The sequence below is a fragment of the Entelurus aequoreus genome, linkage group LG08 (genome assembly GCF_033978785.1).
Source record: "Entelurus aequoreus isolate RoL-2023_Sb linkage group LG08, RoL_Eaeq_v1.1, whole genome shotgun sequence".
In the NCBI taxonomy this organism is placed as follows: Eukaryota; Metazoa; Chordata; class Actinopteri; order Syngnathiformes; family Syngnathidae; genus Entelurus; species Entelurus aequoreus.
Window position 1 is genome coordinate 12,777,725 of NC_084738.1, and position 26,500 is coordinate 12,804,224.

At 39.3% G+C, this 26,500-nt stretch overlaps 1 protein-coding gene across 2 annotated transcripts in view; it reads left to right on the forward strand.

The window, feature by feature from the left end:
- Positions 1-26,500, forward strand: part of LOC133655419 (SH3 and cysteine-rich domain-containing protein 2-like) — a 64,477-nt gene that overhangs the window by 666 nt on the left and 37,311 nt on the right. For both annotated transcript variants that reach the window (XM_062055553.1, XM_062055554.1), the window contains one exon: positions 24,861-25,242. In XM_062055553.1, the coding sequence (XP_061911537.1) occupies positions 24,861-25,242 (382 nt within the window). The remainder of the gene's footprint in view (positions 1-24,860; positions 25,243-26,500) is intronic.

Below are 26,500 nucleotides of genomic sequence, written 5' to 3' on the forward strand. Positions count from 1 at the left end.
AAATGTCAAATATTATTTAGCTCATTCACGCAAGAGACTAGACGTATAAGATTTCATGGGATTTAGCGATTAGGAGTGACAGATTGTTTGGTAAACGTATAGCATGTTCTATATCGGGGGTGTCCAAACTTTTTCCACTGAGGGTCGCACATGGAAAAATTAAAGCATGCGGGGGCCATTTTGATATTTTCCATTTTCAAACCATGACAAAATATATGGATTTATTTTTATTTTTTACCTTTAGGGTTCCCGGGGATCATAAAGGGTCTCAGTCATTAAAATGTTAAAAATAAGTCAAATTATTATTTTTTTTATTTGATTTAACACTTACAGTGAATCTCTATATCAACTTCAGGTTGATATGAAGTAAAAAAAAAAGAAAAGGTTTTATGCCTTTTTTGTCAAAGACAACATTTCAGTTTTTTATAGTAAAGCTGAAATATGCAGTATTTAGTAATCAGAGCCATAATCAATAATGCAGGACACCATCATGTTGTATGCTTGCATGTTCGAAATAAACCAACTCAAACCATTGATTCATTATTATTTTTGAGTAATCGCAGTGTAAAGATAAATAAAATCTCACTAAATATCTTTGGGATCCAAAAGGCGCCCCACTCATAAAGTGATACATTTATTTATTTATTTTTTACTTTCAACACGAGATCAACTTCAGATATATCTGTTAATTTTACGTTTGAGCTATTATTTTGGTTTGTTTTATGCTTTGTTTGATGTTTTTATATGGCAACCACACAATATATGCAATATTTTTTCCACACAAAACGTTTTAAAGTGACATTTTTGAAGTAATTGGAGAATTAAAAATAATTCATTATAACATTGATTTTTTTTGGAGCAATGGCAAAAAAAAGAAAAATGAAGAAAGACAAAAGAAAAAAAACAGCCTGCATGGCAGCTTTGTGTCAACTGCATTCCACTTTCTTAAATGTTTATTTTTTATTTTTGCAATAGCATTTCCAGAATGTGTGGCGGGCCAGTAAGCAATTAGCTGCGGGCCGCAAATGGCCCCCGGGCCGCACTTTGGACACCCCTGTTCTATATGTTATAGTTATTTGAATGACTTACCATAATATGTTACGTTAACATACCAGACACGTTCTCAATTGGTTATTTATGCCTCATATAACGTACACTTATTCAGCCTGTTGTTCACTATTCTTTATTTATTTTAAATTGCCTTTCAAATATCTATTCTTGGTGTTGGGTTTTATCAAATAAATTTCCCAAAAAAATGCAATTTATACTCCAGTGCGACGTATATATGTTTTTTTCCTTCTTTATTATGCATTTTCGGCCGGTGCGACTTATACTCCGGAGCGATTTATACTCCGAAAAATACGGTACATATTCAAAACTAGTGAATTGATTAACCATTAGTGATGAATTAACCATGAATTGATTTACGTGGACCCCGACGTAAACAAGTTGGAAAACCTATTCGGGTGTTACCATTTAGTGGTCAATTGTACGGAATATGTACTGTACTGTGCAATCTACTAATAAAAGTTTCAATCAATCAATCAATCAATAGTTAAGTGCAAGTAGCACAAAAACAGTGCAGTACTGTGTATAAAAAAACCCCGTTTGACAACATTTGCATCATGGTTAATTGTGCACTGTAGGTGTGTTAATACTGTACTATTATTGTGTGAGTGTGTGTGTGCTTTTACACAAAACAAAATTGTGAAGCTACTTAGTGGTCGCTGCACGTATTGCGTAACAACTTTTTAAGCTGCTTAAGTTTCACAAGTAGTCTGACCTCAGAGTCGCACTGCAGAGCTCCCGTGATCGGCGCTTCTGTGTGTTAAGTGCCTGCACAAACTTTTAAATCCAAAGTTAAGAAGACAAAACACCAACATATTAATGATCTGCTATAGGCATACTTGTCAACCTTGAGACCTCCGAATTCGGGAGATGGGGGGTGGGTGTGGGGTTGAGGTGGGCGGGGTTTGGTGGTAGCGGGGGTGTATATTGTAGCGTCCCGGAAGAGTTAGTGCTGCAAGGTTCTGGGTATTTGTTCTGTTGTGTTTATGTTGTGTTACGGTGCGGATGTTCTCCCGAAATGTGTTTGTCATTCTTGTTTGGTGTGGGTTCACAGTGTGGCGCATATTTGTAACAGTGTTAAAGTTGTTTATACGGCCACCCTCAGTGTGACCTGTATGGCTGTTGATCAGGTATGCCTTGCATTCACTTATGTGTGTGTAAAAGCTGCACATATTATGTGACTGGGTCGGCACGCTGTTTGTATGGAGGAAAAGCGGACATGACGACAGATTGTAGGGGGCGCTAAAGGCAGTGCCTTTTAAGGCACGCCCCCAATATTGTTGTCCGGGTGGAAATCGGGAGAAATTCGGGAGAATGGTTGCCCCGGGAGATTTTCGGGAAGGGCACTGAAATTCGGGAGTCTCCCGGGAAAATCGGGAGGGTTGGCAAGTATGGCTATAGGGATATACCGATCAGTATCGGCCGATTTTCTTGAAAGAGTATGTGATAACCATTGCCGATAACTTATAGTTGACACTATTTATTTTTAGTCCCCACTAGCTGAAATGCGGCTTGCAGCTAATTATTTGTCTCCATACAAAGCCAAGCCCCAAAGCTAATATCAATCGCCTCCATTGCAGCAAATAAACTGCATTTACCGTATTTTCCGGACCATAGGGCGCACCGGATTATAAGGCACGCTGCCGATTAATGGTCTATTTTCCCATCTTTTTTCATATATAAGGCGCACCGCATTCATACTTGCTAGCCCTCCCGATTTTCCCGGGAGACTCCCGAATTTCAGTGCCCCTCTCGAAAATCTCCCGGGGCAACCATTCTCCCGAATTTCTCCCGATTTCCACCCGGACAACAATATTGGGGGCGTTCCTTAAAGGCACTGCCTTTGGCGTCCTCTACAACCTGTCGTCATGTCCGCTTTTCCTACATACAAATAGCGTGCCGCCCCAATCACATTATATATGCGGCTTTTACACACACACACACACACACACACACACACAAGTGAATGCAATGCATACTTGATCAACAGCCATACAGGTCACACTGAGGGTGGCCGTATAAACAACTTTAACACTGTTACAAATATGCGACACACTGTGAACCCACACCAAACAAGAATGACAAACACATTTCGGGAGAACATCCGCACCGTAACACAAATACCCAGAACCCCTTGCAGCACTAACTCTTCCAGGACGCTACAATATACACCCCCGTTACCACCAAACCCCCAAACCCCCATTTTAAGTGTGCCTTATAGGGGACCTATAATGCCAAACCAACTTTTCTTACCTGATAGTACCTGTTTTTGTGTATCTGGAATCTGCGTTAGTCCTGATAATGTTGAATCAAACCATGGAGGCATGGCAGATAATCAGAGATATTTATAAAACAGTCTTGCCTTCCTTCATACTTCCTCTAAACGACGTCAGCAGAAGCCTCCATTTACAGTAAAGTTTTACCCAAAGAGCTAAGTCCCCCATTGTCATCAATAAGCTTCTTCTTTTTCTCTATTCTCTTGTTGTGGGGCAGACTGGCTCATATATTCACATGCATCCTCCGCTGTTGCCATTTTTAAAGCAAAGTGGCGTATAGTTTGAACTTATATCTGTCAGTTGACTTGCTATGGAAGCGCTGAAAACTACCGGTACAACAAAGATGACGGGGAGAAGACACTGTACGCTGTCGAAGTGGAGGCACGTAAATAAGGCCGCCAACAAACTGGTGCATCCCAAAGAGATGGTCAGAAAGCGACTTGAAGATGGTCTGTAAACATAATCTATGCAAAATTTGGACCAATTAACCACCGTTACATGTTTTGTAGCCCCCAAGGACATGTTTGAAATGTAGAAATAATAATAATAATATAGGGTCATATTGTGATTTTTTTTTTATTTTTTTTTTTTTTTAAATATTATCATTATCACTGGAGGACAAGGCTAAACATGTTACACTCCAATTACTGCAGAATGTTTGTGACGACAAGCAAAAAAACTAAATAACTTTGAGAGGCAAAAAAGTTATTTTCTTTTAACCCCACAAAACGTACCAAAAAAGAAGCAAAACCGTGGCCCAGAAACCAGGTACGGATTGTAGCGTGGATTACCTGTACTGTTGTACTTCTAGTAAACACAATTATATATATGAACGAAATGACAGTTGTCAGCTGTTAGCATATACCTTTGTGCTCATAAGTTTACATACCCTGGGAGAATTTATGATTTCTTGGCCATTCTTCAGAGAATATGAATAACACAAAAACCTTTCTTCCACTCATGCTTAATGGTTGTGTGAAGCTATTTATTGGCAAACAACTGTGTTTACTCTTTTTAAATCAAAATGACAAAAGAAAGTACCCAAATGACCCTGCATGGCTGAGTGGCCAAAAAGTTAAATTTTGGTCTCATCACTCCGAATGACTTTGTTCCAGAAGTTTTGAGGCTTGTCTCTGTGCTGTTTGGCGTAATGTAAGCGGGATACTTTGTGACATTTGCGCAGAAATGGCTTTCTTCTGGTGACTCGACCATGCAGCCCATTTTACTTCAAGTGCCTCCTTATTGTGCGTCTTGAAACAGCCACACCACCATTTTTCAGAGAGTCCTGTATTTCAGCTGAAGTTATTTGTGGATTTTTCTTTGCATCTCGAACACTTTTCCTGGCAGTTGTGGCTGAAATCTTTGCTGGTCTACCTGAATCCCTCATTTTCCACTTCTTAATCAGCGTTTGAACACTGCTGATTGGCATTCTCAATTCCTTGGATATCTTTTTATACCCCTTTCCCGTTTTATGCAGTTCAATTACCTTTTCTCGTAGATCCTTTGACAATTCTCTTGCCTTCCCCATGACTCAGAATCCAGAAACATATGTGCAGCACTGGATGAAAGATGCAATGGTCTGTCAGAAGCCCAGAAACTCACTGACCTGTCACAAACATGTCACAGGTGAGGATTGGAACCTTGATTAGCCATTCAAACCTGTTTGTGTCAACTTTTGTGCATGTTATCAGATCAAAGTCACTGGGGTATGTAAACTTTTGATCAGGGTCATTTGGGCACTTTCTTTTGTCATTTTGATTTTAAAAAAAAAAGAGTAAACACAGTTGTTTGCCAATAAATAGCTTCACACAACCATTAAGCATGAGTGGAAGAAAAGTTTTTGTGTTATCATTCATATTCTCTGAAGAATGGCCAAGAAATCTTAAATCCTCCCAGGGTATGTAAACTTATGAGCACGACTGTATTACCTCAATAAAACATTGTGGAAATGTTTGTCACAAGATACTGCAGAAGTATATAGTAAACATTATGGATGCGGTACTCTGTATATTCCTGCTCAGGACTATCCGCTTTAATTAAAAAAAAAAAAAGTTGTGATATTAATTGAGATCGGATGAGATAAAAAAAATTCATTGTGATAATTTATTTTGCCAAATCGCCCAGCCTTGTAAGGGAAACCCTGTTATAATAATACTTTCACTTGTGCTGTATTGCAGCCTCCGTGCGATAACTACAGTGGTGTGCAAAAATCTTAGAACACTTGCAATGAACTGGAAAACAAAGTCCTATTTCAATGAAATGACCCCAAATGCCGCCATAAAACCATTATTTCTTTCATAATGATACCTTCAACCACACTGATATTGCATAATGAATGTTCCAGAGACACCTGCATGATGCCTTTGTCTATTTCTGAGAAACATACTGCATGTTGGAAAAGCTAAATAACAGTCAAATCTCCCTAATATGTTCATTACAACAGGAAGGACATCAAGTTTTAAAACTCTCAGAAATTACATCGACAACATGCCAGAAAGCTGCGCTGCTATGATTATTGCTAAAGGCGCCCACACTAAATATTAGAGTAAAATGTAGAAAGAAAAAAAACAACTCGATTAATAAATCAGTAGGTCTAAAATTCTCAGTACCTTTTGTCTTTAACTTTAACAATGGCAAAAAAAGGTAAAATTCAGGCTCTGGGAACAAATAAAACACCCGTTTCTTAAGATTTGACAAGTGATCTACTATTTTTGCACACCTGTCAGGTTCAAACACTGATGACATCTATTAATCAGACAAGAAGCAAGGAACCATGCAGAGACAGAGTTCAATTTAGCTCATGAGGAGAACGCATGGAGCTGCACACTTAGTGACAGTCTCGCCCTACGCTCTAAGGTGCAGCTCCCGCGTCCCTCTATTTATTCAGGAGTTCCACAGTCAACATCACTGAAGCCGCCTCTAAAAGGAGTCGTCACATATATCATGCAAAGCAGGTCCAGTACGCACAATATGTGACGGAATGTGCTGGGGCCTTGTTATAACTTCGATGAAGTCCTTGGCTGTTAGCGGGCTAAAACAAAGTTAACATCTGCGGCTGAGGCCACCCCTCAGACAAGAAATGTTGTCCTTACACAGATAGAAAAAATGCAGCTTGAGCACAATAGCTAATAACTATAGCAACGGACCTTAAGCATACTAAAGTTGTGTGATAATATATATACATGATTATTCTAACAACACATCTGTATGATCTCGTATTTACAGTTCTGGGCACTCCATTTGGTCTGGATTTTAGCCATATTTATTAGTTACACTCTTTAAACCAGGGGTGTCAAAGTCAAGGCCCGTGGGCCAGCGAATGAATGATCTATGGCCCCCGGGATGATATTTGATTAGTATTAGAACCGGCCCTCAGGCCACAGCCACCTGCTGCTGTTTTGCACGTACCAATACTCCATCAGTGTTGGTGCTAGGACCCCATCAAGTCATAAAAATGGGGTCCCACAGTAAATTTTTGGGGTCCCACTTTTTTTTTACCGTTTTGAAAACAAATGATAAATGTATGCATTGTCCTGTTATATCTCACATTCTATATTGTGTTTTGGAAAAAGGTTGTCATAAACTTTACTTAATTAATTAAAAAAAATAATACAAAAGAAAACAAATTTTCATGCATATGTAAATTTATCCAGTTATAAACATCATTCACTTTATTCTTTCCTTCATGGATCTAAACTTTACCGCTGCCGGGTATATTTTTTCTATACTTTTTATGTAATATTTTCATAATGTGTTTGTTCTATTTTTGGCCAAAGTAAGACAAAGAAAACAATCTGAAGTTGTCTTTATTTAGTTCAGAGGCGTAAAATGTCGCACCACGAGGGACATTTGAATTCCCTACACTTGCCTCTTTGTCGCTCTTCATCAAGCGTCACTCCCGTCCCTCGAGGTGTGTCTATTACGTCTCTAAGTGTACCCAGCAGCCTCCAAAAGGGCTTCGAATGAAGGCTGTGACAGCGGGATAAATTGCCTCTCCGCCTCCGACGCCCCTCCACCCCTCCACCCCCTCTTCTTTTCTTTTTTTTGCAGCCAAGGTGAAGGCTAGCTAAATGTTATCACTGCTCCTAATGACCAATGCACACGCCCACTGACGTTGTGCAGTGAGGAGGAAGGAGGACGAGGACAGGAAAGGAGTACAACGCTCAGTGGGCTGGGTTGTTAATGCTGATAAGGCGTTCTGCTTCTGTGCTCAGCTCCGCTCCACTGGGCCTTTTTGCACGAGTGCATCACAGCCTCGGCCAGCACAGACGTTTTTATGAGGTGGAATTATGGCATATTTTCCTTCCTCTTTCCCCCCCTCCAAACACACTTCCCTTTTCACACTCAATTCCCTGACGTCTCCTCCCCTCCTTGGCTGCTCTTCTCGCTTAATCATCGTGCTCTTATCTAATATCACCTCATGCAATATGCACACCTCAGATCCAATACAACTTCCAGCTTTGCCAAAAGATGCTCACTTTTCCCTGCACTGCCTCATAATAAGCGGCGTTTCTCGTATGTTTGGAACCTGTGAGCTGTTTTCAGCGCACTTTGTGCTATTCTAAAAATATATATCATGCAAGTGTGAAAAGAAGCTAACCGCCACATAATTCAACTAAGCTACTCACTAAAGATGTCCGATAATGGCTTTTATGCCGATATCAGATATTGTCCAACTCTTAATTACAGATTCCGATATCTACCGATATATACAGTCGTGGAATTAACACATTATTATGCCTAATTTTGTTGTGATGCCCCGCTGGATGCATTAAACAATGTAACAAGGTTTTCCAAAATAAATCAACTCAAGTTATGGAAAAAAAATGCCAAGATGGCACTGCCATATTTATTATTGAAGTCACAAAGTGCATTATTTTTTTTAACATGCCTCAAAACAGCAGCTTGGAATTCAAGTGCCCCTGGCTGCAGCCCGCAGATCGAGGAGGGGCTTATTTTCCCTAAATGTGGGCTGGTCTAAACGTTTAACCCATGGGTTCACCCCCGCGGGCTCCATCTGGTGGCGGAGATCCGGCAGCACATTCTCAAACGTCAATAAAGCACAGCACAATGACTTAATATGGAAAAAGGTTCATGTATTTGATAGACTTAGACATTCCTACTTTTAACTTGATCGACTTGTTTGTCTATCCATACATTAGTTTATATTAGTTTTAGTGGCCTAGTGGTTAGAGTGTCCGCCCTGAGATCGGTAGGTTGTGAGTTCAAACCCCGGCCGGGTCATACCAAAGACTATAAAAATGGGAGCCATTACCTCCCTGCTTGGCACTCAGCATCAAGGGTTGGAATTGGGGGTTAAATCACCAAAAATTATTCCCGGGCGCGGCTACGCTGCTGCCCACTGCTCCCCTCACCTCCCAGGGGGTGATCAAGGGGATGGGTCAAATGCAGAGGACACATTTCACCACACCTTGTGTGTGTGTGACAATCATTGGTACTTTAACTTTTACTTTAACTTTTAACTTATAATGTACAATATCGAAGTTGGTCTTTATTCGTTTCGAAACCGGGTTGCTTTCGCGGTTCAAGGTAGTCAGAGAGCGGCAACTTACCTCAAGGCAGAAAAGCGCGCAGTAGTATGGACTCAGACGGGAATACGTTCTCCCGCTTTCTGCTTAAACGTTTAGACCAGCCCACATTTAGGGAAAATTTAAGCCCCTCCTCGATCTGCAGGCTGCAGTCAGGGGTTACTCTTGGAATTGGGGACATGCTCTCCCTGAGAAAGCATGAGGAGGTTGAGGTGGGGGGTGGGCGGTAGGTGTATATTGTAGCGTCCCGGAAGAGTTAGTGCTGCAAGGGGTTCTGGGTATTTGTTCTGTTGTGTTTATGTTGTGTTACGGTGCGGATGTTGCCCCGAAATGTGTTTGTCATTCTTGTTTGGTATGGGTTCACAGTGTGGCGCATATTTGTAACAGTGTTAAAGTTGTTTATACCACAACCCTCAGTGTGACCTGTATGGCTGTTGACCAAATATGCGTTGCATTCCCTTGTGTGTGTGAAAAGCCGTAGATATTATGTGATTGGGCTGGCACGCAAAGGCGGTGCCTTTAAGGTTCATTGGCGCTCTGTACTTCTCCCTACGTCCGTGTACACAGCAGCGTTTTAAAAAGTCATAAATTTTACTTTTTGAAACCGATACCGATCATTTTGAAACCGATACCGATAATTTCCAATATCACATTTTAAAGCATTTATCGGCCGATAATATCGGCAGTCCGATATTATCGGACATCTCTACTACTCACCTTTGACACGGAGTGGCATAGTGCAGGTACCGTAACTCAGTGGTACCCAACCACCGGCCCGGTACCGATTGGTACCGAGCCGCAGAAGAATTTAAAAAATTTTTTTTTTTTTTTTTTAATTAAATCAACATAAAAATCACAATATCAATACAGTCTTCAGGGATACAGTCCGTAAGAACACATGATTGTATTTCTTTATAACAAAAAAAAAAAAAAGAAAAAAAAAAAATTAAATGTCACCCCCCGCCCAAACCCCCCCCACACCCCCCGGTCCGTGGGACAAATTTTCAAGCATTGACCAGTCCGCAGCTACAAAAAGGTTGGGGACCACTGCCGTAACTGACACTGCCAGAAGAAAATGCTTTGCTTCTACTGGCGTGACTTGCTGCTCGCTGCATACATTTTTGTTTTTAAGAATAGCACAGCCGCCCTCTCTGCAGGTGCCACATCAACTGGGTTCGCATGAAGTGCACAAGTGCAACTCCTCCAAAGGGTAAAAGTTATTTATATATATATCAAAGAAAAGAGCCACTGTGCTCCAGCAGTCATTGTGGACTCCTGTTTATCACCGTTAGCAGGAGGTTACTCCTCATCTGACCGACAGAGATATGCTTATGTGTGCCTCCTGGACATGTGCTGCAACATAAAACCCATGATAAGGTGTCAGGAGACAGCCACAGAAAACACACAGAGGAGAAGAGGTGAAGGAGGATGTCTGGCTGACTCTCTGAATTAATGATGAGGTGAATTTTCAGCCCTGATTGAGGTCCAAATCATCCTGCAGAGTGTCTCAACATCCTTTTTTTTGTGTGCTTTTGCGCTGATCGCCATGACGCTGAGGTTATTTGTTTCACTACATGTGGCAGGGGTGGCAAAAGTATGGTCTGTGGAGCGTTTGTGGCTCACTGCACTTTCTAAATGTCCTGGTAAACAAGAAGACAACGTCAACAAAAAGTAAACATTTGCAAAACAGATGATGACTACATGACATCCTGGCAGAGGTAATTAATCGAAAGATAAATGTAATTGCCATGTCTGGTGGTTTTCTTTGTCTTTCAGTTTGCATCGATGTTAGCACTTAGGGGTGTTTTGAAAATTAAAAATGTTTTTTTCCAAACAAAACGTTTTTGAATGATATGTACCGATTGACATCTTGCTTCTTAAAGGCCTACTGAAAGCCACTACTACCGACCACACAGTCTGATAGATTATATATCAATAATGAAATCTTAACATTGCAACACATGCCAATACGGCCGGGTTAACTTACTAAAGTGCAATTTTAAATTTCGCGCGCAATATCCTGCTGAAAACGTCTCGGTATGATGACGCCTGCGCGTGACGTCATGGATTGTAGAGGACATTTTGGCCAGCTATTAAGTCGTCTGTTTTCATCGCAAAATTCCACAGTATTCTGGACATCTGTGTTGGTGAATCTTTTACAATTTGTTCAATGAACAATGGAGACAGTAAAGAAGAAAGCTGTAGGTGAGAAGCGGTGTATTGCGGCAGGAGTTGTGCCGGATAACGCACCCCCGCCGTAGAATGCACCCCCTGACTGTTGTGCCGGATAACGCACCCCCGCCGTAGAATGCACCCCCTGACTGTTGTGCCGGATAACACAGCCGGTGTTTCATTGTTTACATTCCCGAAAGATGACAGTCAAGCTTTACCATTGGCCTGTGAAGAACTGGGACAATAGAGACTCTTACCACAGTGTTTCCCACACATTCATTTATTTGTTGCGGCCCGCCACGAAAGAATTACGTCCGCCACAAATTTAAAAAATTTAAAAAAAATTGTTTTTATTTTTTGTATTTTTGTATTTTTTTTTTGTCTTGTCCAGTTTCTCAGGCAAATCATATAGTTGATGTAGATGCCCATATAGGCTGTTCAGATTTACTTTACAAAAGAGAAGTGTAGGATACTTCTCTTGTTGCCTTATTTGTATTTGACCACTACTGTTTTCTGTTTATTTGTTACTGACTGTGGCAGGACACCTCTGCCTCTGTTTCACTTTATGTTGCTGGTAAATAATATGGTTGTAACTTGTAGTAATAGGCTAAAGTTAAATTATTTAGTATGGACTAATTAAAGGGGCAGAGCTTTAAGAGACATTTTAGCTTTTATATTTTATAAGATATATTTTTTGTAAGAACCACAATTAATAAATATATTTCAGTGAATAACTTATTGTTCAAATCTGTATATAAATATGTACATAAAGTGTTGTAATTATATTGTAAAATGGATGGATGGATGGACGTTTAAAACAAAACTGTTATTATTAATTAGTAAGTATACATTTTTTGAGCCTTTTAGAGAAAATCATACCATTGTAGTAAATTATGCAAATTGCTCGATGATGTCATGGTGACCACGCCTCTAGCCACGCCCCCACCGCCACAGGTATCTTGGCAGTTTATGGGAAACACTGTACCAGGAGGACTTTGAGTTGGATACGCAGCTGCGGCTTCCAAACATTTGATCGCTTGCCCGTACGTGCGTGCCGCTATGTGCATGTCACGTACGTAACTTTGGGGACTTTGGGGAAATATATGTGCTGTATGAACTTTGGGGAGGTGAACGGTACTTTGGGCTGTGGGATTGAGTGTGTTGTGCGGGTGTTTGAGTTGTATTGGCGGGTTATATAGACGGGAGGGGGGAGGTGTTTGTTATGCGGGATTAATTTGTGGCATATTAAATATAAGCCTGGTTGTGTTGTGGCTAATAGAGTATATATATGTCTTGTGTTTATTTACTGTTTTAGTCATTCCCAGCTGAATATCAGGTCCCACCCGCCTCTCACAGCATCTTCCCTATCTGAATCGCTCCCACTGCCCTTTAGTCCTTCACTCTCACTTTCCTCATCCACAAATCTTTCATCCTCGCTCAAATTAATGGGGAAATCGTCGCTTTCTCGGTCCGAATCTGCTCTCGCTGCTGGTGGCCATGATTGTAAACAATGTGCGGATGTGAGGAGCTCCACAACCTGTGACGTCACGCGCATATCGTCTGCTACTTCCGGTATAGGCAAGGCTTTTTTATCAGCGACCAAAAGTTGTGAACTTTATCGTTGATGTTCTCTACTAAATCCTTTCAGCAAAAGTATGGCAATATCGCGAAATGATCAAGTATGACACATAGAATGGACCAGCTATCCCAGTTTAAATAAGAAAATCGCATTTCAGTAGGCCTTTAATTTCCATAGCCTCCTTGATCCATCTCTGAAACTAACGACTATTTTGATATTGGACAAGTTTAGTTCGATTAGTTGACTAATTGGGTTATGAGGCTATCTATCCAGTGGCTCTAAATTAGCCGTCAGTTTTAAAATGTAGCTTCTTTCCAAGTTAACTTGTGACTACTTCATTCAGCAATACTAATTAATCTGTTTATTTTCTTCTGTCCTTTATTGGATAAGCTCTTTGTTGCCGTTTGAAATCCATTTTTATTCATGCAAACAGAAAATCGCTAACATATCGGACAAAAGCGGTCAACAGTTACAACGGGTTCCCAGAAAAGGACTATTTGTGTTCCCAGCATTGGCATAAAAAGGTCATCAGAGCGGTCGCACTCTCGCTTAACGAGGGCTTCAGCTGGAGCGATGCCTAATAAGGTCACCTAAGATTTAAAGCTCAGGTCAGCGCTTGGTCTAATCACTTTCACGGCGCAGACACACCGTGAGAACCGGCTCACAGCACGTTGTGTGTGAGATTAGGAAGACTCTGTGAGTGACGCTCATCCTTCTAATATGTCCCACCTGGAGACATGCAACCATAGACCATCATTACCACTAATAGTTATGGACCATCCTTCCCCCTCCTCACACACCCACTACTCAATCATTCATTTATCCCAGCGTTCCTCATAACAGACTATTAATAGAAGCCTCGGGCAAAGTCTCTCTGTGCTCGTTTTGAAAGGAACCCAAAAACAAAGCTGCAACATTTATCTGATGTTTGTGTTTGTGCTTATGTTTTGTTTTTTTGACTAGTCAAGGACATGCATCAAGGATGGCAGTTACTAGCTTTTTTAGACCGTGCACGTGGTCACAAAACTAAACTGCTGTTAATTGAATAGAGATCGCTTTAGCTTTGTTGTACTGAGTAGCCGGAACAGACACAGGTGTATTGCTTTTGTCACTGGGATGCAGTTCTAACTAAATAAGTCCCATTTCCTCACACTTTCCCATGCCAAGTGTCCGCCATGTTTGTAAAATATTTTGCCGTATTGTACTGAGCAGCTAAGACGATACGTACGCTTTTGTACCGCAGTTGTCGGCACAATATAATTTTAGAGAAAAATGTAATTTAAAACATTTGTACGCACGTACAACACTTAAGACCTTCAGTATATCAGTACGGTATGTGGAATGAAATTATGGAATGGATTAAGCAAAGAAACAATGTACTAATATGATCCACTTCAAGAAACTCTTCAAACTTAAAGTGTTTACAAAGTACAAAGAAGAAGAACCATGATGAATATTCTGAATTTATCTCATCCATCCATTCATTTTCTAGATAATCGTATTTATTTTACCATATAAAACAGGGGTCCCCAAACTTTTTGACTCGGGGGCCGCATTGGGTTAAAACAATTTGGCCGGGGGCCGGGATGTATATATCTATATATCAAATATATACCAAATATATACATACATACATACATACATACATACATACATACATACATACATACATACATACATACATACATGTATGTATGTATGTATGTATGTATGTATGTATGTATGTATGTATGTATGTATGTATGTATGTATGTATGTATGTATGTATGTATGTATGTATGTATGTATGTATGTATGTATGTATGTATGTATGTATGTATGTATGTATGTATGTATGTATGTATGTATGTATGTATGTATGTATGTATGTATGTATGTATGTATGTATGTATGTATGTATGTATGTATGTATGTATGTATGTATGTATGTATGTATGTATGTATGTATGTATGTATGTATGTATGTATGTATGTATGTATGTATGTATGTATGTATGTATGTATGTATGTATGTATGTATGTATGTATGTATGTATGTATGTATATTATCATCGCGCGCGCGGAAAGTGCGCTATATATATATATATATAGATATACATATATATATATATATATATATAAAAATATATTTGAAAAAATATATATATCTAATATATATATCAAATATATACATACATACATATATATATATTAGATATATATATATATATATATATATATATATATATATATATATATATATATATATATATATATATATATATATATATATATATATATATATATATATATATATATATATATATAGCGCACTTTCCGCGCGCGGCGCGCGATGATGTCACGTTATCGATGAGAAAATGCATTTTTAGACAAAATGATTTGCCTGAGCGGCTAGGAGACACCGTGAGTAGCAAGCGGTACAAAGTGGATAAGAAATGGCAGAAAAAAAAAAAAAATGTAATAATTTTATTTATTTTTTATTTTTTTTATACTTGGGACTTCCCGCGGGCCTAAATTTGGACGCTGGCGGGCCGGATCCGGTTTGGGGACCCCTGATATAAAATATAACTTACTTCACTAATTATTATTTATTTATTTTAAATGTTATTACTGTGAATAAATTGAGAACAGGAAGTGAACAAAAGTTTTACCAACTATGTAAAGGACAAGAGGTAAGATTAAATAAGCTCTGCTTCTTCCTACTCCTTTTCGAACATGTTGAGTAGAGAAACTGGAAATTGTGATGTATCATGTTGTATGCATGCATGTTCCAAGTAAACACAAACTCTACACAACACTACTGTTACATTACAGGAAATGTTGTTGCCACTTCTATGGTCGCCATCACACTTTTCCTTCATGCAAAATAACCGCCATGTTTGTGGAAAATGTTGTCGCATTAGTCGTATTGTACTAAGCAGCCAGGAGAGAGCGCTTTTGTTGTTCCTTTACTTCTACATCGCAGTAAGTCCCATTTCCTGTTGTATGGTCGTCATCACATTTTTTTTTCCTTTTATGCAGGATGTCCGTTCTGTTTGTGAATGTGTTGTCAATGTAGCCATTTTGTACTAAACAGCGACAAAAAGAGACGTGCATACTTCTTTGGTTGCCATGGAGACAGACACATGTGGCGCTTTTGTCAAATAAGTTCCATTTCCAGTTCTATGGTCATTATCACACGATTTGTCATTTGCTGGATGTTCGCCATGTGTGTGGAATATGTTGTCGCTTTAGCCATGTTGTACTGAGTAGCCAGGACAGACACAGGTGTATTGCTTTTGTCACTGTGCTGCAGCTAATACAAATGTCATTGCCATATCATGTTGTATGCATGCATGTTCCAAATAAACACAAACTCTACACAACACTACTGTTACATTACAGGAAATGTCGTTGCCTCTTCAATGGTCGCCATCACACTTTTCCTTCATGCAAAATATCCGCCAGGTTTGTGGAAAATGTTGTGGTATTGTACTAAGCAGCCAGGAAAGACACGTTTAGCACTTTTGTCGTTCCTTTACTTCTACGCCGCGGTAAGTTCCATTTCCTGTTGTATGGTCGTCATCACATTTTCTTTCCTTTTATGCAGGATGTCTGTCTTGTTTGTGAATGTGTTGTCAATAGCCATATTGTACTAAACAGCGAGAAAATAGACAGGTGTACTTCTTTGGTTGCTATGGAGACGGACACATGTAGCGCTTTTGTCAAATAAGTTCCATTTCTAGTTCTATAGTCATTATTAGAGATGTCCGATAATGGCTTTTTTGCCGATATCCGATATTGTCCAACTCTTAATTACCAATTCCGATATCAACCGATACCGATATATACAGTCGTGGAATTAACACATTATTATGCCTAATTTTGTTGTGATGCCCCGCTGGATGCATTAAACAATGTAACAACATTTTCCAAAATAAATCAACTCAAGTTATAGAAAAAAATGCCAACATGGCACTGCCATATTTATTATTGAAGTCACAAAGTGCATTATTTTTTTTAACATGCCTCAAAACAGCAGCTTGGAATTTGGGACATGCTCTCCCTGAGAGAGCATGAGGAGGTTGAGGTGGGCGAGGTAGGTGGTAGCGGGGGGTGTATATTGTAGCGTCCTGGAAGAGTTAGTGCTGCAAGGGGTTCTGGGTATTTGTTCTGTTGTGTTTGTGTTGTGTTACGGTGCGGATGTTCTCCCGAAATGTGTTTTTTTCATTCTTGTTTGGTGTGGGTTCACAGTGTGGCGCATATTTGTAACAGTGTTAAAGTTGTTTATACGTCTACCCTCAGTGTGACCTGTATGGCTGTTGACCAAGTATGCAGGCATTCACTTGTGTGTGTGAAAAGCCGTAGATATTATGTGACTGGCCGAGCACTCAAGAGGCAGTGCCTTTAAGGATTATTGACGCTCTGTACTTCTCCCTACGTCCGTGTACACAGCGGCGTTTTAAAAAGTCATACATTTTACTTTTTGAAACCGATACCGATAATTTTGAAACCGATACCGATCATTTCCGATATCCCATTTTAAAGCATTTATCGGCAGATGATATCGGCAGTCCAATATTATTGGACATCTCTAGTCATTATCACACGATTTGTCATTTGCTGAATGTCCGCCATGTGTGTGGAATATGTTGTCGCTTAAGCCATGTTTTACTGAGCAGCCAGGACAGGCTCTATGTCGCAATAAGTTCCATTTCTTGTTCTATGGTCATCGTCACAGTTTTCCTTATGTGTAGCATGTCCAACATCTTTGTGGAATATTTTGTCGCTTTTGCCATTTTGTACTTTTGTCACTACGCTACGAGACGAGGAAGACCAGTGTGTTGTTTCCTTTAATGTTAATACACTTACAATGAGAGATGTCCGATAATATCGGACTGCCGATATTATCAGCCGATAAATGCTTTAAAATGTAATATCGGAAATTATCGGTTTCAAAAAGTAAAATTTATGACTTTTTAAAACGCCGCTGTACGGAGTGGTACACGGACGTAAGAAGGAGTACAGAGCAGTTGCGTCTCCCAGGCATACTTGCCAACCCTCCCGATTTTCCCGGGAGACTCCCGAATTTCAGTGCCCTTCCCAAAAATATCCCGGGGCAACCTTTCTCCCAAAATTCTCCCGATTTCCACCCAGACTACAATATTGGGGGCGTGCCTTAAAGGCACTGCCTTTGCGTGCTGGCCCAGTCACATAATATCTACGGCTTTTCACACACACAAGTGAATGCCATGCATACTTGGTCAACAGCAATACAGGTCACACTGAGGGTGACCGTATAAACAACTTTAACACTGTTACAAATGTGCGCCACACTGTGAACCCACACCAAACAAGAATGACAAACACATTTCGGGAGAACATCCGCACCGTAACACAACATAAACACAACAGAACAAATACCCAGAACCCCTTGCAGCACTAACTCTTCTGGGACGTTACAATATACACCCCCCGCTGCCCCCTACCACCTCAACCCCGCCCCAACCCCGCCCACCTCAACCTCCTCATGCTCTCTCAGGGAGGGCATGTCCCAAATTCCAAGCTGCTGTTTTGAGGCATGTTAAAAAAAATAGCGCACTTTGTGACTTCAATAATAAATATGGCAGTGCCATGTTGGCATTTTTTTCCATAACTTGAGTTGATTAATTTTGGAAAACCTTGTTACATTGTTTAAAGCATCCAGCTGGGCATCACAACAAAATTAGGCATAATAATGTGTTAATTCCACGACTGTATATATCGGTATCGGTTGATATCGGAATCGGTAATTAAGAGTTGGACAATATCGGGATATCGGCAAAAAAGCCCTTATCGGACATCTCTGCTTACAATGCTATGCAACGGTATAGTTATAAAAATGTTATACACAAATTATACTATTTAGAGTCACGGTAGAGAGTGGGGTGGGGTGCAAAATATTTTCTTCTTCCTAGGGGGGGACATAATTGAGAAGCCATAATTGTCATTGCCTCTTCTGTGGCCGTCATCACACTTTTCCCTTGAGCAGAATGTCCACCATGTTTGTGCAATACATTGTCGCTTCAGCCGTATTGTAACTGGAAGCCAGGACAGACATGTGTAGCGTTTTTTGTCGCTACTTTACTTCTACGTCACAGTAAGTTCCTTTTCCTGTCCTATGGTCGTAATCACACTTTCCTTTCATGCAAAACAGACACTTTTGTTGCAATAACTTCAATTTCCCTTTCTATGGTCATCATCACACGTTTCTTCATTTGCAGAATGTCAACCATCTTTGTAAAATATGCTGTCAACGTAGCCATATTGTACTAAACAGCGAGGGCAGTGAAACACTTGCTTATTTGGTTCAACTGCAACTGTTGCATGACAGTGTCATTGCCTCGTCTATGTCCGCCATGTTTGTGGAATTGGCTGTCGCTTTAGCCATATTGCATTGAGCAGCCAGGACAGACACGTCTAATGCTTTTGTCGCTGCAGTATGTTATATCTACTCCGCAGCATTTCCCGTTCTATGGTTATCATCTTTATGTTCCGAATGTCTGCCATCTTTGTGGAGTATTTTGTGGCGTTGAGCAGCCGGGACAGGACATGTGCCTTATATGATGTTAACTTCTGCCCGTAGGGCTTCTCTGAGTTTTTTTTATTTTTATTCCTCTCCAAAAGTGAGATGAGATAGAAATGTAGTTGAGCAACATCCATTATTCAATGTGACTCTGAGCCCAGAGACGTCAGTTGTAAAAAAAAAAGCAAAAAAAAAAGCATGCATTCATCTCCTGTAGGAAATGTTTCTCCTTTTTTAACTGGCAAAAAATGGGTCGACAGAGACGACGATTCAGCACTCTCACTAATTGGCGTCTTTCAACGTGTAGCTCGGAGAGGAAGAAGAGCTACTTGCTCAATGATATTGATTGGACTTTTTCCGCCGTGGGAGAGGTGAGGATGGCGATTCTGTGGCTTTCAAGTATAGCTCAAAGCTGCAATCGTCATGATGAGGACACACATACTGTAAGATTTAAAATATATAAATATATTCCAGTCATGCATAACAGTCACTTAGTCCTTATTCTGCATCTGCAGGCTGTTTTCTTGATGAACGAGACCTCAGCGCTTATTACTGTACGATCATACTCCATTGCCTCTATCATTATCAGCCCCTCTTTTTATTCATTGTGACACATTTAAAAAAAAAAGAAAAAAAAGAGTCATAGCTGTGGATAAACGCGGTAGGCACTAAACACGTTGTCAGATGCACATCACTGACCGCATCGGATGCCAAAGGTGCAGGCCGCTCGATGAAAGCAATCAAACGTGAATTTAAAGGCGTATCGATCGTCGTCTATTCGCTGGGGATGGAGAATTTGTGAACTCAGGAAGTTACGGGAAGCGGAGAGAGGAGTGCGACGGGGTGATGGAGGATGGAAGATCAGACACAAGCCTGACTGAGCAAGGACACTGAAAGGGTTTACTGCTTATTTTAGGAGGAAGGTGTTCTAATGCCGCTCATCCCCTCCAGTGGAGCACCTGACCTTGTCCTCTGTGAAAACTGTCACTCATACATTATCCAACGTCATAAAAGTCATTACATAACGAGGAAATGTCTTCAGATTTTAACTTTTTTACAATTTGGTCATAAAGCTGCACTTTTCTGGCAATTTTGCCCATCATCCACAATCCTTATGTGAGACACGAACACACGTTAGCCTTTTCCGTGCATTCTAAATAATAATTAAAAAAACTGCTAGTACGGGGCAGCTTACAATGCAGGTAATGAGAAGTCATCTACTCAGTCTATAAAGCCCTTTAAAACATGCCAAAACATCCAACAACGTACATGCTGTAAGTATATATTAGGGATGTATAAATGCGTTAAAATGTAATATCGGAAATTATCGGTATCGGTTTTTTTATTATCTGTATCGTTGTTGTTTTTTTTGTTTGTTTTTTTGTTTTTTTTATTAAATCAACATAAAAAACACAAGATACCCTTACAATTAGTGCACCAACCCAAAAAACCTCCCTCCCCCCATTTCTTTCTGTTATCAATATTCTGGTTCCTACATTATGTATCAATATATATCAATACAGTCTGTAAGCACACATGATTGTGCGTGCTGCTGGTCCACTAATAGTACTAACCTTTAACAGTTAATTTTACTCATTTTCATTAATTACTAGTTTCTATGTAACTGTTTTTATATTGTTTTACTTTCTTTTTTATTCAAGAAAATGTTTTTAATTTAGTTATCTTATTTTTTTTTTTTTTTTTTTAAAAGTACCTTATCTTCACCATACATGGTTGTCCAAATTAGGCATAATAATGTGTTAATTCCACGACTGCATATATCGGTTGATATCGGTATCGGTTGATATCGGTATCGGTAATTAAAGAGTTGGACAATATCGGAATATCGGATATCGGCAGAAAGCCATTATCGGACATCCCTAGTATATATGTATGTAATGTATAGTAACAGAGACGGGGATGGAAATGAAAGGAAGAAAAGAGGGAGGAAGGGGAAGGAAAAAGGGAAAAAAATCAATAAATAAAAGGTGTACCGTATGTCCTTGAATTGCCGCCGGGTATATAGTATGCGCATGCCTCGATTTACCGCCGGGTCAAACTCGTTTCGCAAAATAATTAGCGCATGCCTAGAATTACCGCCGGGTCAGAATTACCGCCGGGTCAAAGTCGTTTCGCAAAATAATTAGCATATGACTAGAATTACCGCCGGGTAAGTCACATACCTACTACGTTTTATATAATTGCAATTCTTATTATTAATATTGTGTTAGTTTGTCGTGGTGGAGAGCTGACTTTTTGTTGTTGGAGTTGCGTCTTTCAAAGCGCTTTATTTTGGAAAAAATGTTTTATTAATATAGCTGCGTGTGTCAAATATGAGTCATTTTGATGCAGTTGTACGAGTAACATTTCAGAAACAAATCATGAGCTAAGAAAACCTGCTAACAGGCGGTAATAATGTTATTTTAATTGCCTTTTCAGACCCAAACAAAAAGAACTCCCGGGATGATTCATTGTGCTTTAAATTTTATTGCGGCATTAAGCGATGTCATGATGGTATCCTTACATCACACTCAAATTTATAAGGGCATGCCTAAATTTACCGCATGCCGGAGTGAGAAAAGGTTTTAAATTAATTACCGCCCGGGCGCTAATTCAAGGAAATACTGTATGCACAATTGTGCATTTGAACAATCGTATGTGGAATGTGTAGATATGTGTGTGTATATATATGTACATATGTATATCATATGCTTAACAATGCATGTGATCAAGTAGCGTATTTTTCGGATTATAAATCACAGTTTTTTTCATAGTTTGGCCGGGGGTGCGATTTATACTCTGGAGTGATTTATGTGTGAAATTATTAACACATTACCGTAAAATATAAAATAATATTATTTATCACATTCACGTAAGAGACTAGGCCAGGGGTCGGCAACCCGCGCCGCCCTAGTGGCTCTCTGAAGCTTTTTCAAAAATGTATGAAAAATGGAAAAAGATGAGGGGGAAACAAATATATTTTTTGTTTTAATATGGTTTCTGTATGACAAACATGACACAAACCTCCCTAATTGTTATAAATCACACTGTTTATATTAAACATGCTTCACTGATTCGAGTATTTGGCAAGCGCCGTTTTGTCCTACTAATTTTGGCGGTCCTTGAACTCACCTTAGTTTGTTTACATGTATAAGTTTCTCCGACTTTCTAGGACGTGTTTTATGCCACTTCTTTTTCTGTCTCATTTTGTCCACCACACTTTTAACGTTGTGCATGAATGCACAAAGGTGAGTTTTGTTGATGTTATTGACTTGTGTGGAGTGCTAATCAGACATATTTGGTCACTGCATGACTGCAAGCTAATCAATGCTAACATGCTATTTAGGCTAGCTATATGTACATATTGCATCATTATGCCTCATTTGTAGCTATATTTGAGCTCATTTAGTTTCCTTTAAGTCCTCTTAATTCAATTTATATCTCATGACACACTATCTGTATGTAATATGGCTTTTAATTTGTTGCGGCTCCAGACAGATTTGTTTTTGTATTTTTGGTCCAATATGGCTCTTTCAACATTTTGGGTTGCCGACCCCTGGACTAGGCGTATATCAGCAATCGTCAACCAATAAAAATTTGGCGGGGGCGGGTCATGGCGGAAGTGCTTTGTGGAAAAAAAAGAGGCTACCTGCTACTACTTCCGTAGCTATGAAAATTGATCATTTCAACAGCGACACAGAGGAAGAAGATTTCATGGGATTTAGAGATTAGGAGTGACAGATTGTTTGGTAAACGTATAGCATGTTCTATATGTTATAGTTATTTGAATGACTCTTACCATAATATGTTACGTTAACATACCAGGCACGTTCTCAGTTGGTTATTTATGCCTCATATAACGTACACTTATTCAGCCTGTTGTTCACTATTCTTTATTTATTTTAAATTGCCTTTCAAATGTCTATTCTTGGTGTTGGATTTTATCAAATAAATTTCCCCCAAAAATGCGACTTATACTCTAGTGCGACTTATATGTTTTTTTCCTTCTTTATTATGCATTTTTGGCCGGTGCGACTTATACTCTGGAGCGACCAATAGTCCGAAAAATACAGTACTATGATTTTGACAGAGACTCGAGAGTCCTTTCTTGTGTTTCTTTATCTCAAGATCGATTTCTTGTTTTTGTTTTTTTTTTGTTTTATTTTCTCTATTTGGCATGTACAAAGTGAATGTGGAAAGCTTTCCTGACCTTTTTAGTCAGGAAATGTAAACCGATACTTTTATTTATTTATCTGCTATGCACTTGAAGTGTACTGTAAACATGAGCTGATGACAAAATAAAAACACTTGAATTGAATTGAACAGGCACCTTCCTGATAACAGGAATACAATATTTTGGTCATTTTAAGCATTACCGTAACTTCTTACCTGCAGCGCATTGACTTCACAGAGCGCGTAGCAATGAGCGCTACTTCCATCAACAACAACAACTACTAATCATGGCAGACTTGGTGAGAGCCTTGAAGCATTATTATAGAGTACTACGTTTCATGGAGAACAAAAAACAATGACTTATAAATCAGTGTTTCCCACACATTCATTTATTTGTGGCGGCCCGCCACGAAAGAATTAAGGCCGCAACAAATAGATTTTTCGGCTTTTTTATTTTTTGTCCTGTCCAGCTTCTCAGGCAAATCATATAGTTGATGTAGATGCCCATATCGGCTGTTCAGATTTACTTTACAAAAGAGAAGTGTAGGATCAAGATTTTTGGAGCTCTTTGTTCAGTGGATCAGATGTTTGATGAAGCTCTGTGTCTATCTACCACCACTACTGTTTTCTGTTTAAAATTGTTACTGACTGTGGCAGGACACCTCTGCCTCTGTTTCACTTTATGTTGCTGGTAAATAATATGCTTGTAGTAGTAGGCTAAAGTTAAATTATTTAGTATGCACTAATTAAAGGGGCAGAGCTTTAAGAGACATTTTATGTTTTATATTTTTATAAGATATATTTTTTGTAAGAACCACAATTAATAAATATATTTCAGTGAGTAACTTATTGTTCAAATCTGTATATAAATATGTACATAAAGTGTTGTAATTATATTGTAAAATGGATGGATGGACGTTTAAAACAAAACTGTTATTATTAATTAATTACATATTACAAACTGTTGTATATACTAATTCATAGATGTTATTTTATTATATAAAAAGGTCAGTAAATGATTTTATATAATTGTAAATGCTTTGAAGTTGGAAAGGGGTAGGATTAAATAAGCTTTGCTTCTTCCTGTAAATGAAATGATATGAAATTGTGTGATGTATTATGATGTAAATGTGTTCATGTTCGAAATAAACTAAAAGAAAGAAAGAAAGAAAAGAATTAATAAGTATACATTTTTGAGCCTTTTTAGAGAAAATCATATCATTGTAGTAAATTATGCAAATTACTTGATGTCATGGTGACCACGCCCATAGCCACGCCCCCACCACCACAGATATCTTGGCAGTTTATGGTAAACACTGTAAATGTTTGCTCTCACTGGAATGCCTACTAATGGGATGGTTGTATCTTCCAGCAATCTTCACTCCTCAGATGAAAAATGCCAAAAGCATATAAACATCTTGCTTAGTCTTTTTAGCAAGTCTTTCAGTCTTTTTAGTTCTCCACAAATGTTGCTAACCTGGTTTTTGTTTGTCTTGCAGCTCCAACGACTGAAGCGCTCCTTCTCCTTTAAATCAGTCATGCGCAGCAAGAGTGTGGACAACTTCTTCCAGCGCAGCAACGGCGAAGCACGTCCCCCTTGCACGCTCATAATCCCCCCAGCTCCGCCGCCGTTGCCTCCCTCGTGTTCGGAGTCCCCCCTGGCCTACGAGCGATCGCCCTTTCTCTCGCCGTCCGCCAGCCCCATCCCCTCGCTTTCGGAGTCGCTCCACTCTCCATCCATCAGCCCCTCGCTGTCTCTCAGCTCCAAGGTTCTACCCAAGTCTACGGGTCAGCCCGCGGCGCCACCCAAGACTCACTGTTTCCAGGAGCACGTCTTTCGCAGGCACACCAACTGCGAGCGATGCAAACATTTGATTCAAGGTAATGTTTACTTCATGCCATACATTAATTATTGCATGTCTTGCATATTACTATCTAGTACAGGGGTGTCCAAACTATGGCCCGCCGACAGCCATGAGTTTAATAATTATAATAGCCGGACAATTTTGATGCTGCTATTATGTATTGGACAACGTGAGCAGTTCAGGTCAATCTTTGATTATGCTCTGAATGGAACTATGCACAGCATTCACTTTTATGACCCAATGCAAACAACCTTAGCTAGTCATAGTGCTAAAAAAAAAATTAAAAATCCAACCAACAGACATGGTCACACATAGGGATGATGTTTGATAAGAAATTATCGAGTTCAAGTCTATTACCGAATCCTCTTATCGAGCCGATTCCTTATCGATTCTCTTATCGAGTGCAGATAGGTTGTTGTATATGGGAAAAAAACACACAATATTTGGTTTAACAAAAGCTCACTTTTATTATATAAGAAAACAATTTAATCCAAAAAATAAATAAATATTGACTGTTGCCCCCCTAAAAAAATAAAATAAATAAATATTGACTGTTGTTACCCAAAGTATATTAAGTGGGATTTTTCAGAAAAACAAATATATAAGGTAACACAAAAACAAGCTGTCTCTGTGATCACTATAGGTGTATAAATAATACTATAGTGTTAAATAAAATCAGTCCCTTGGGCACAAAACTGGAAATAATACAACTCTCCAAAAAGTGCAATTCTGCTGCTATTTGACATAACTGTTTGTTATGATGCTTTGACATTTTTGCACTTTATTTCTTTATTGAAAGAAAATTCTATGAAGAGAAAAGTTCTTTGCAAATGTGGTTACAATGCTAAAAAATGACAAGTTAAAGCTAAAAAAAGAAATACACTTTATTGAGTTAACATTATTTCTATATAGGGGAAATATGTTATGAGCTAGGGAATATACAACTACACTACCCATCATGCAACGGGAGTGACGAGCATGCGCGGTAGCCCCGAAAAGTGTTGTTGCATGTCGTCACCCGTGAAAGTAAACGTCAAGAACTCAGCCAACACGCCTCGTCTGCATTATTTATAATTAGACAGACAACACATATACAGTGTGATTTTGTTTTGTTTACAAGGAAAGAAAAACAAAAGTTGAAAAAGGGAGATCATGTCATATATGTATGTGCTGCGGTTGCTACAAGAACGTTGCGACAGCTGCTGTAAAGGAGGTGCGTTGCTAGCCTGGTTGCTATGTTTCCGGTGGGTCGTAGAAGTGTTCTTCATGTGTTT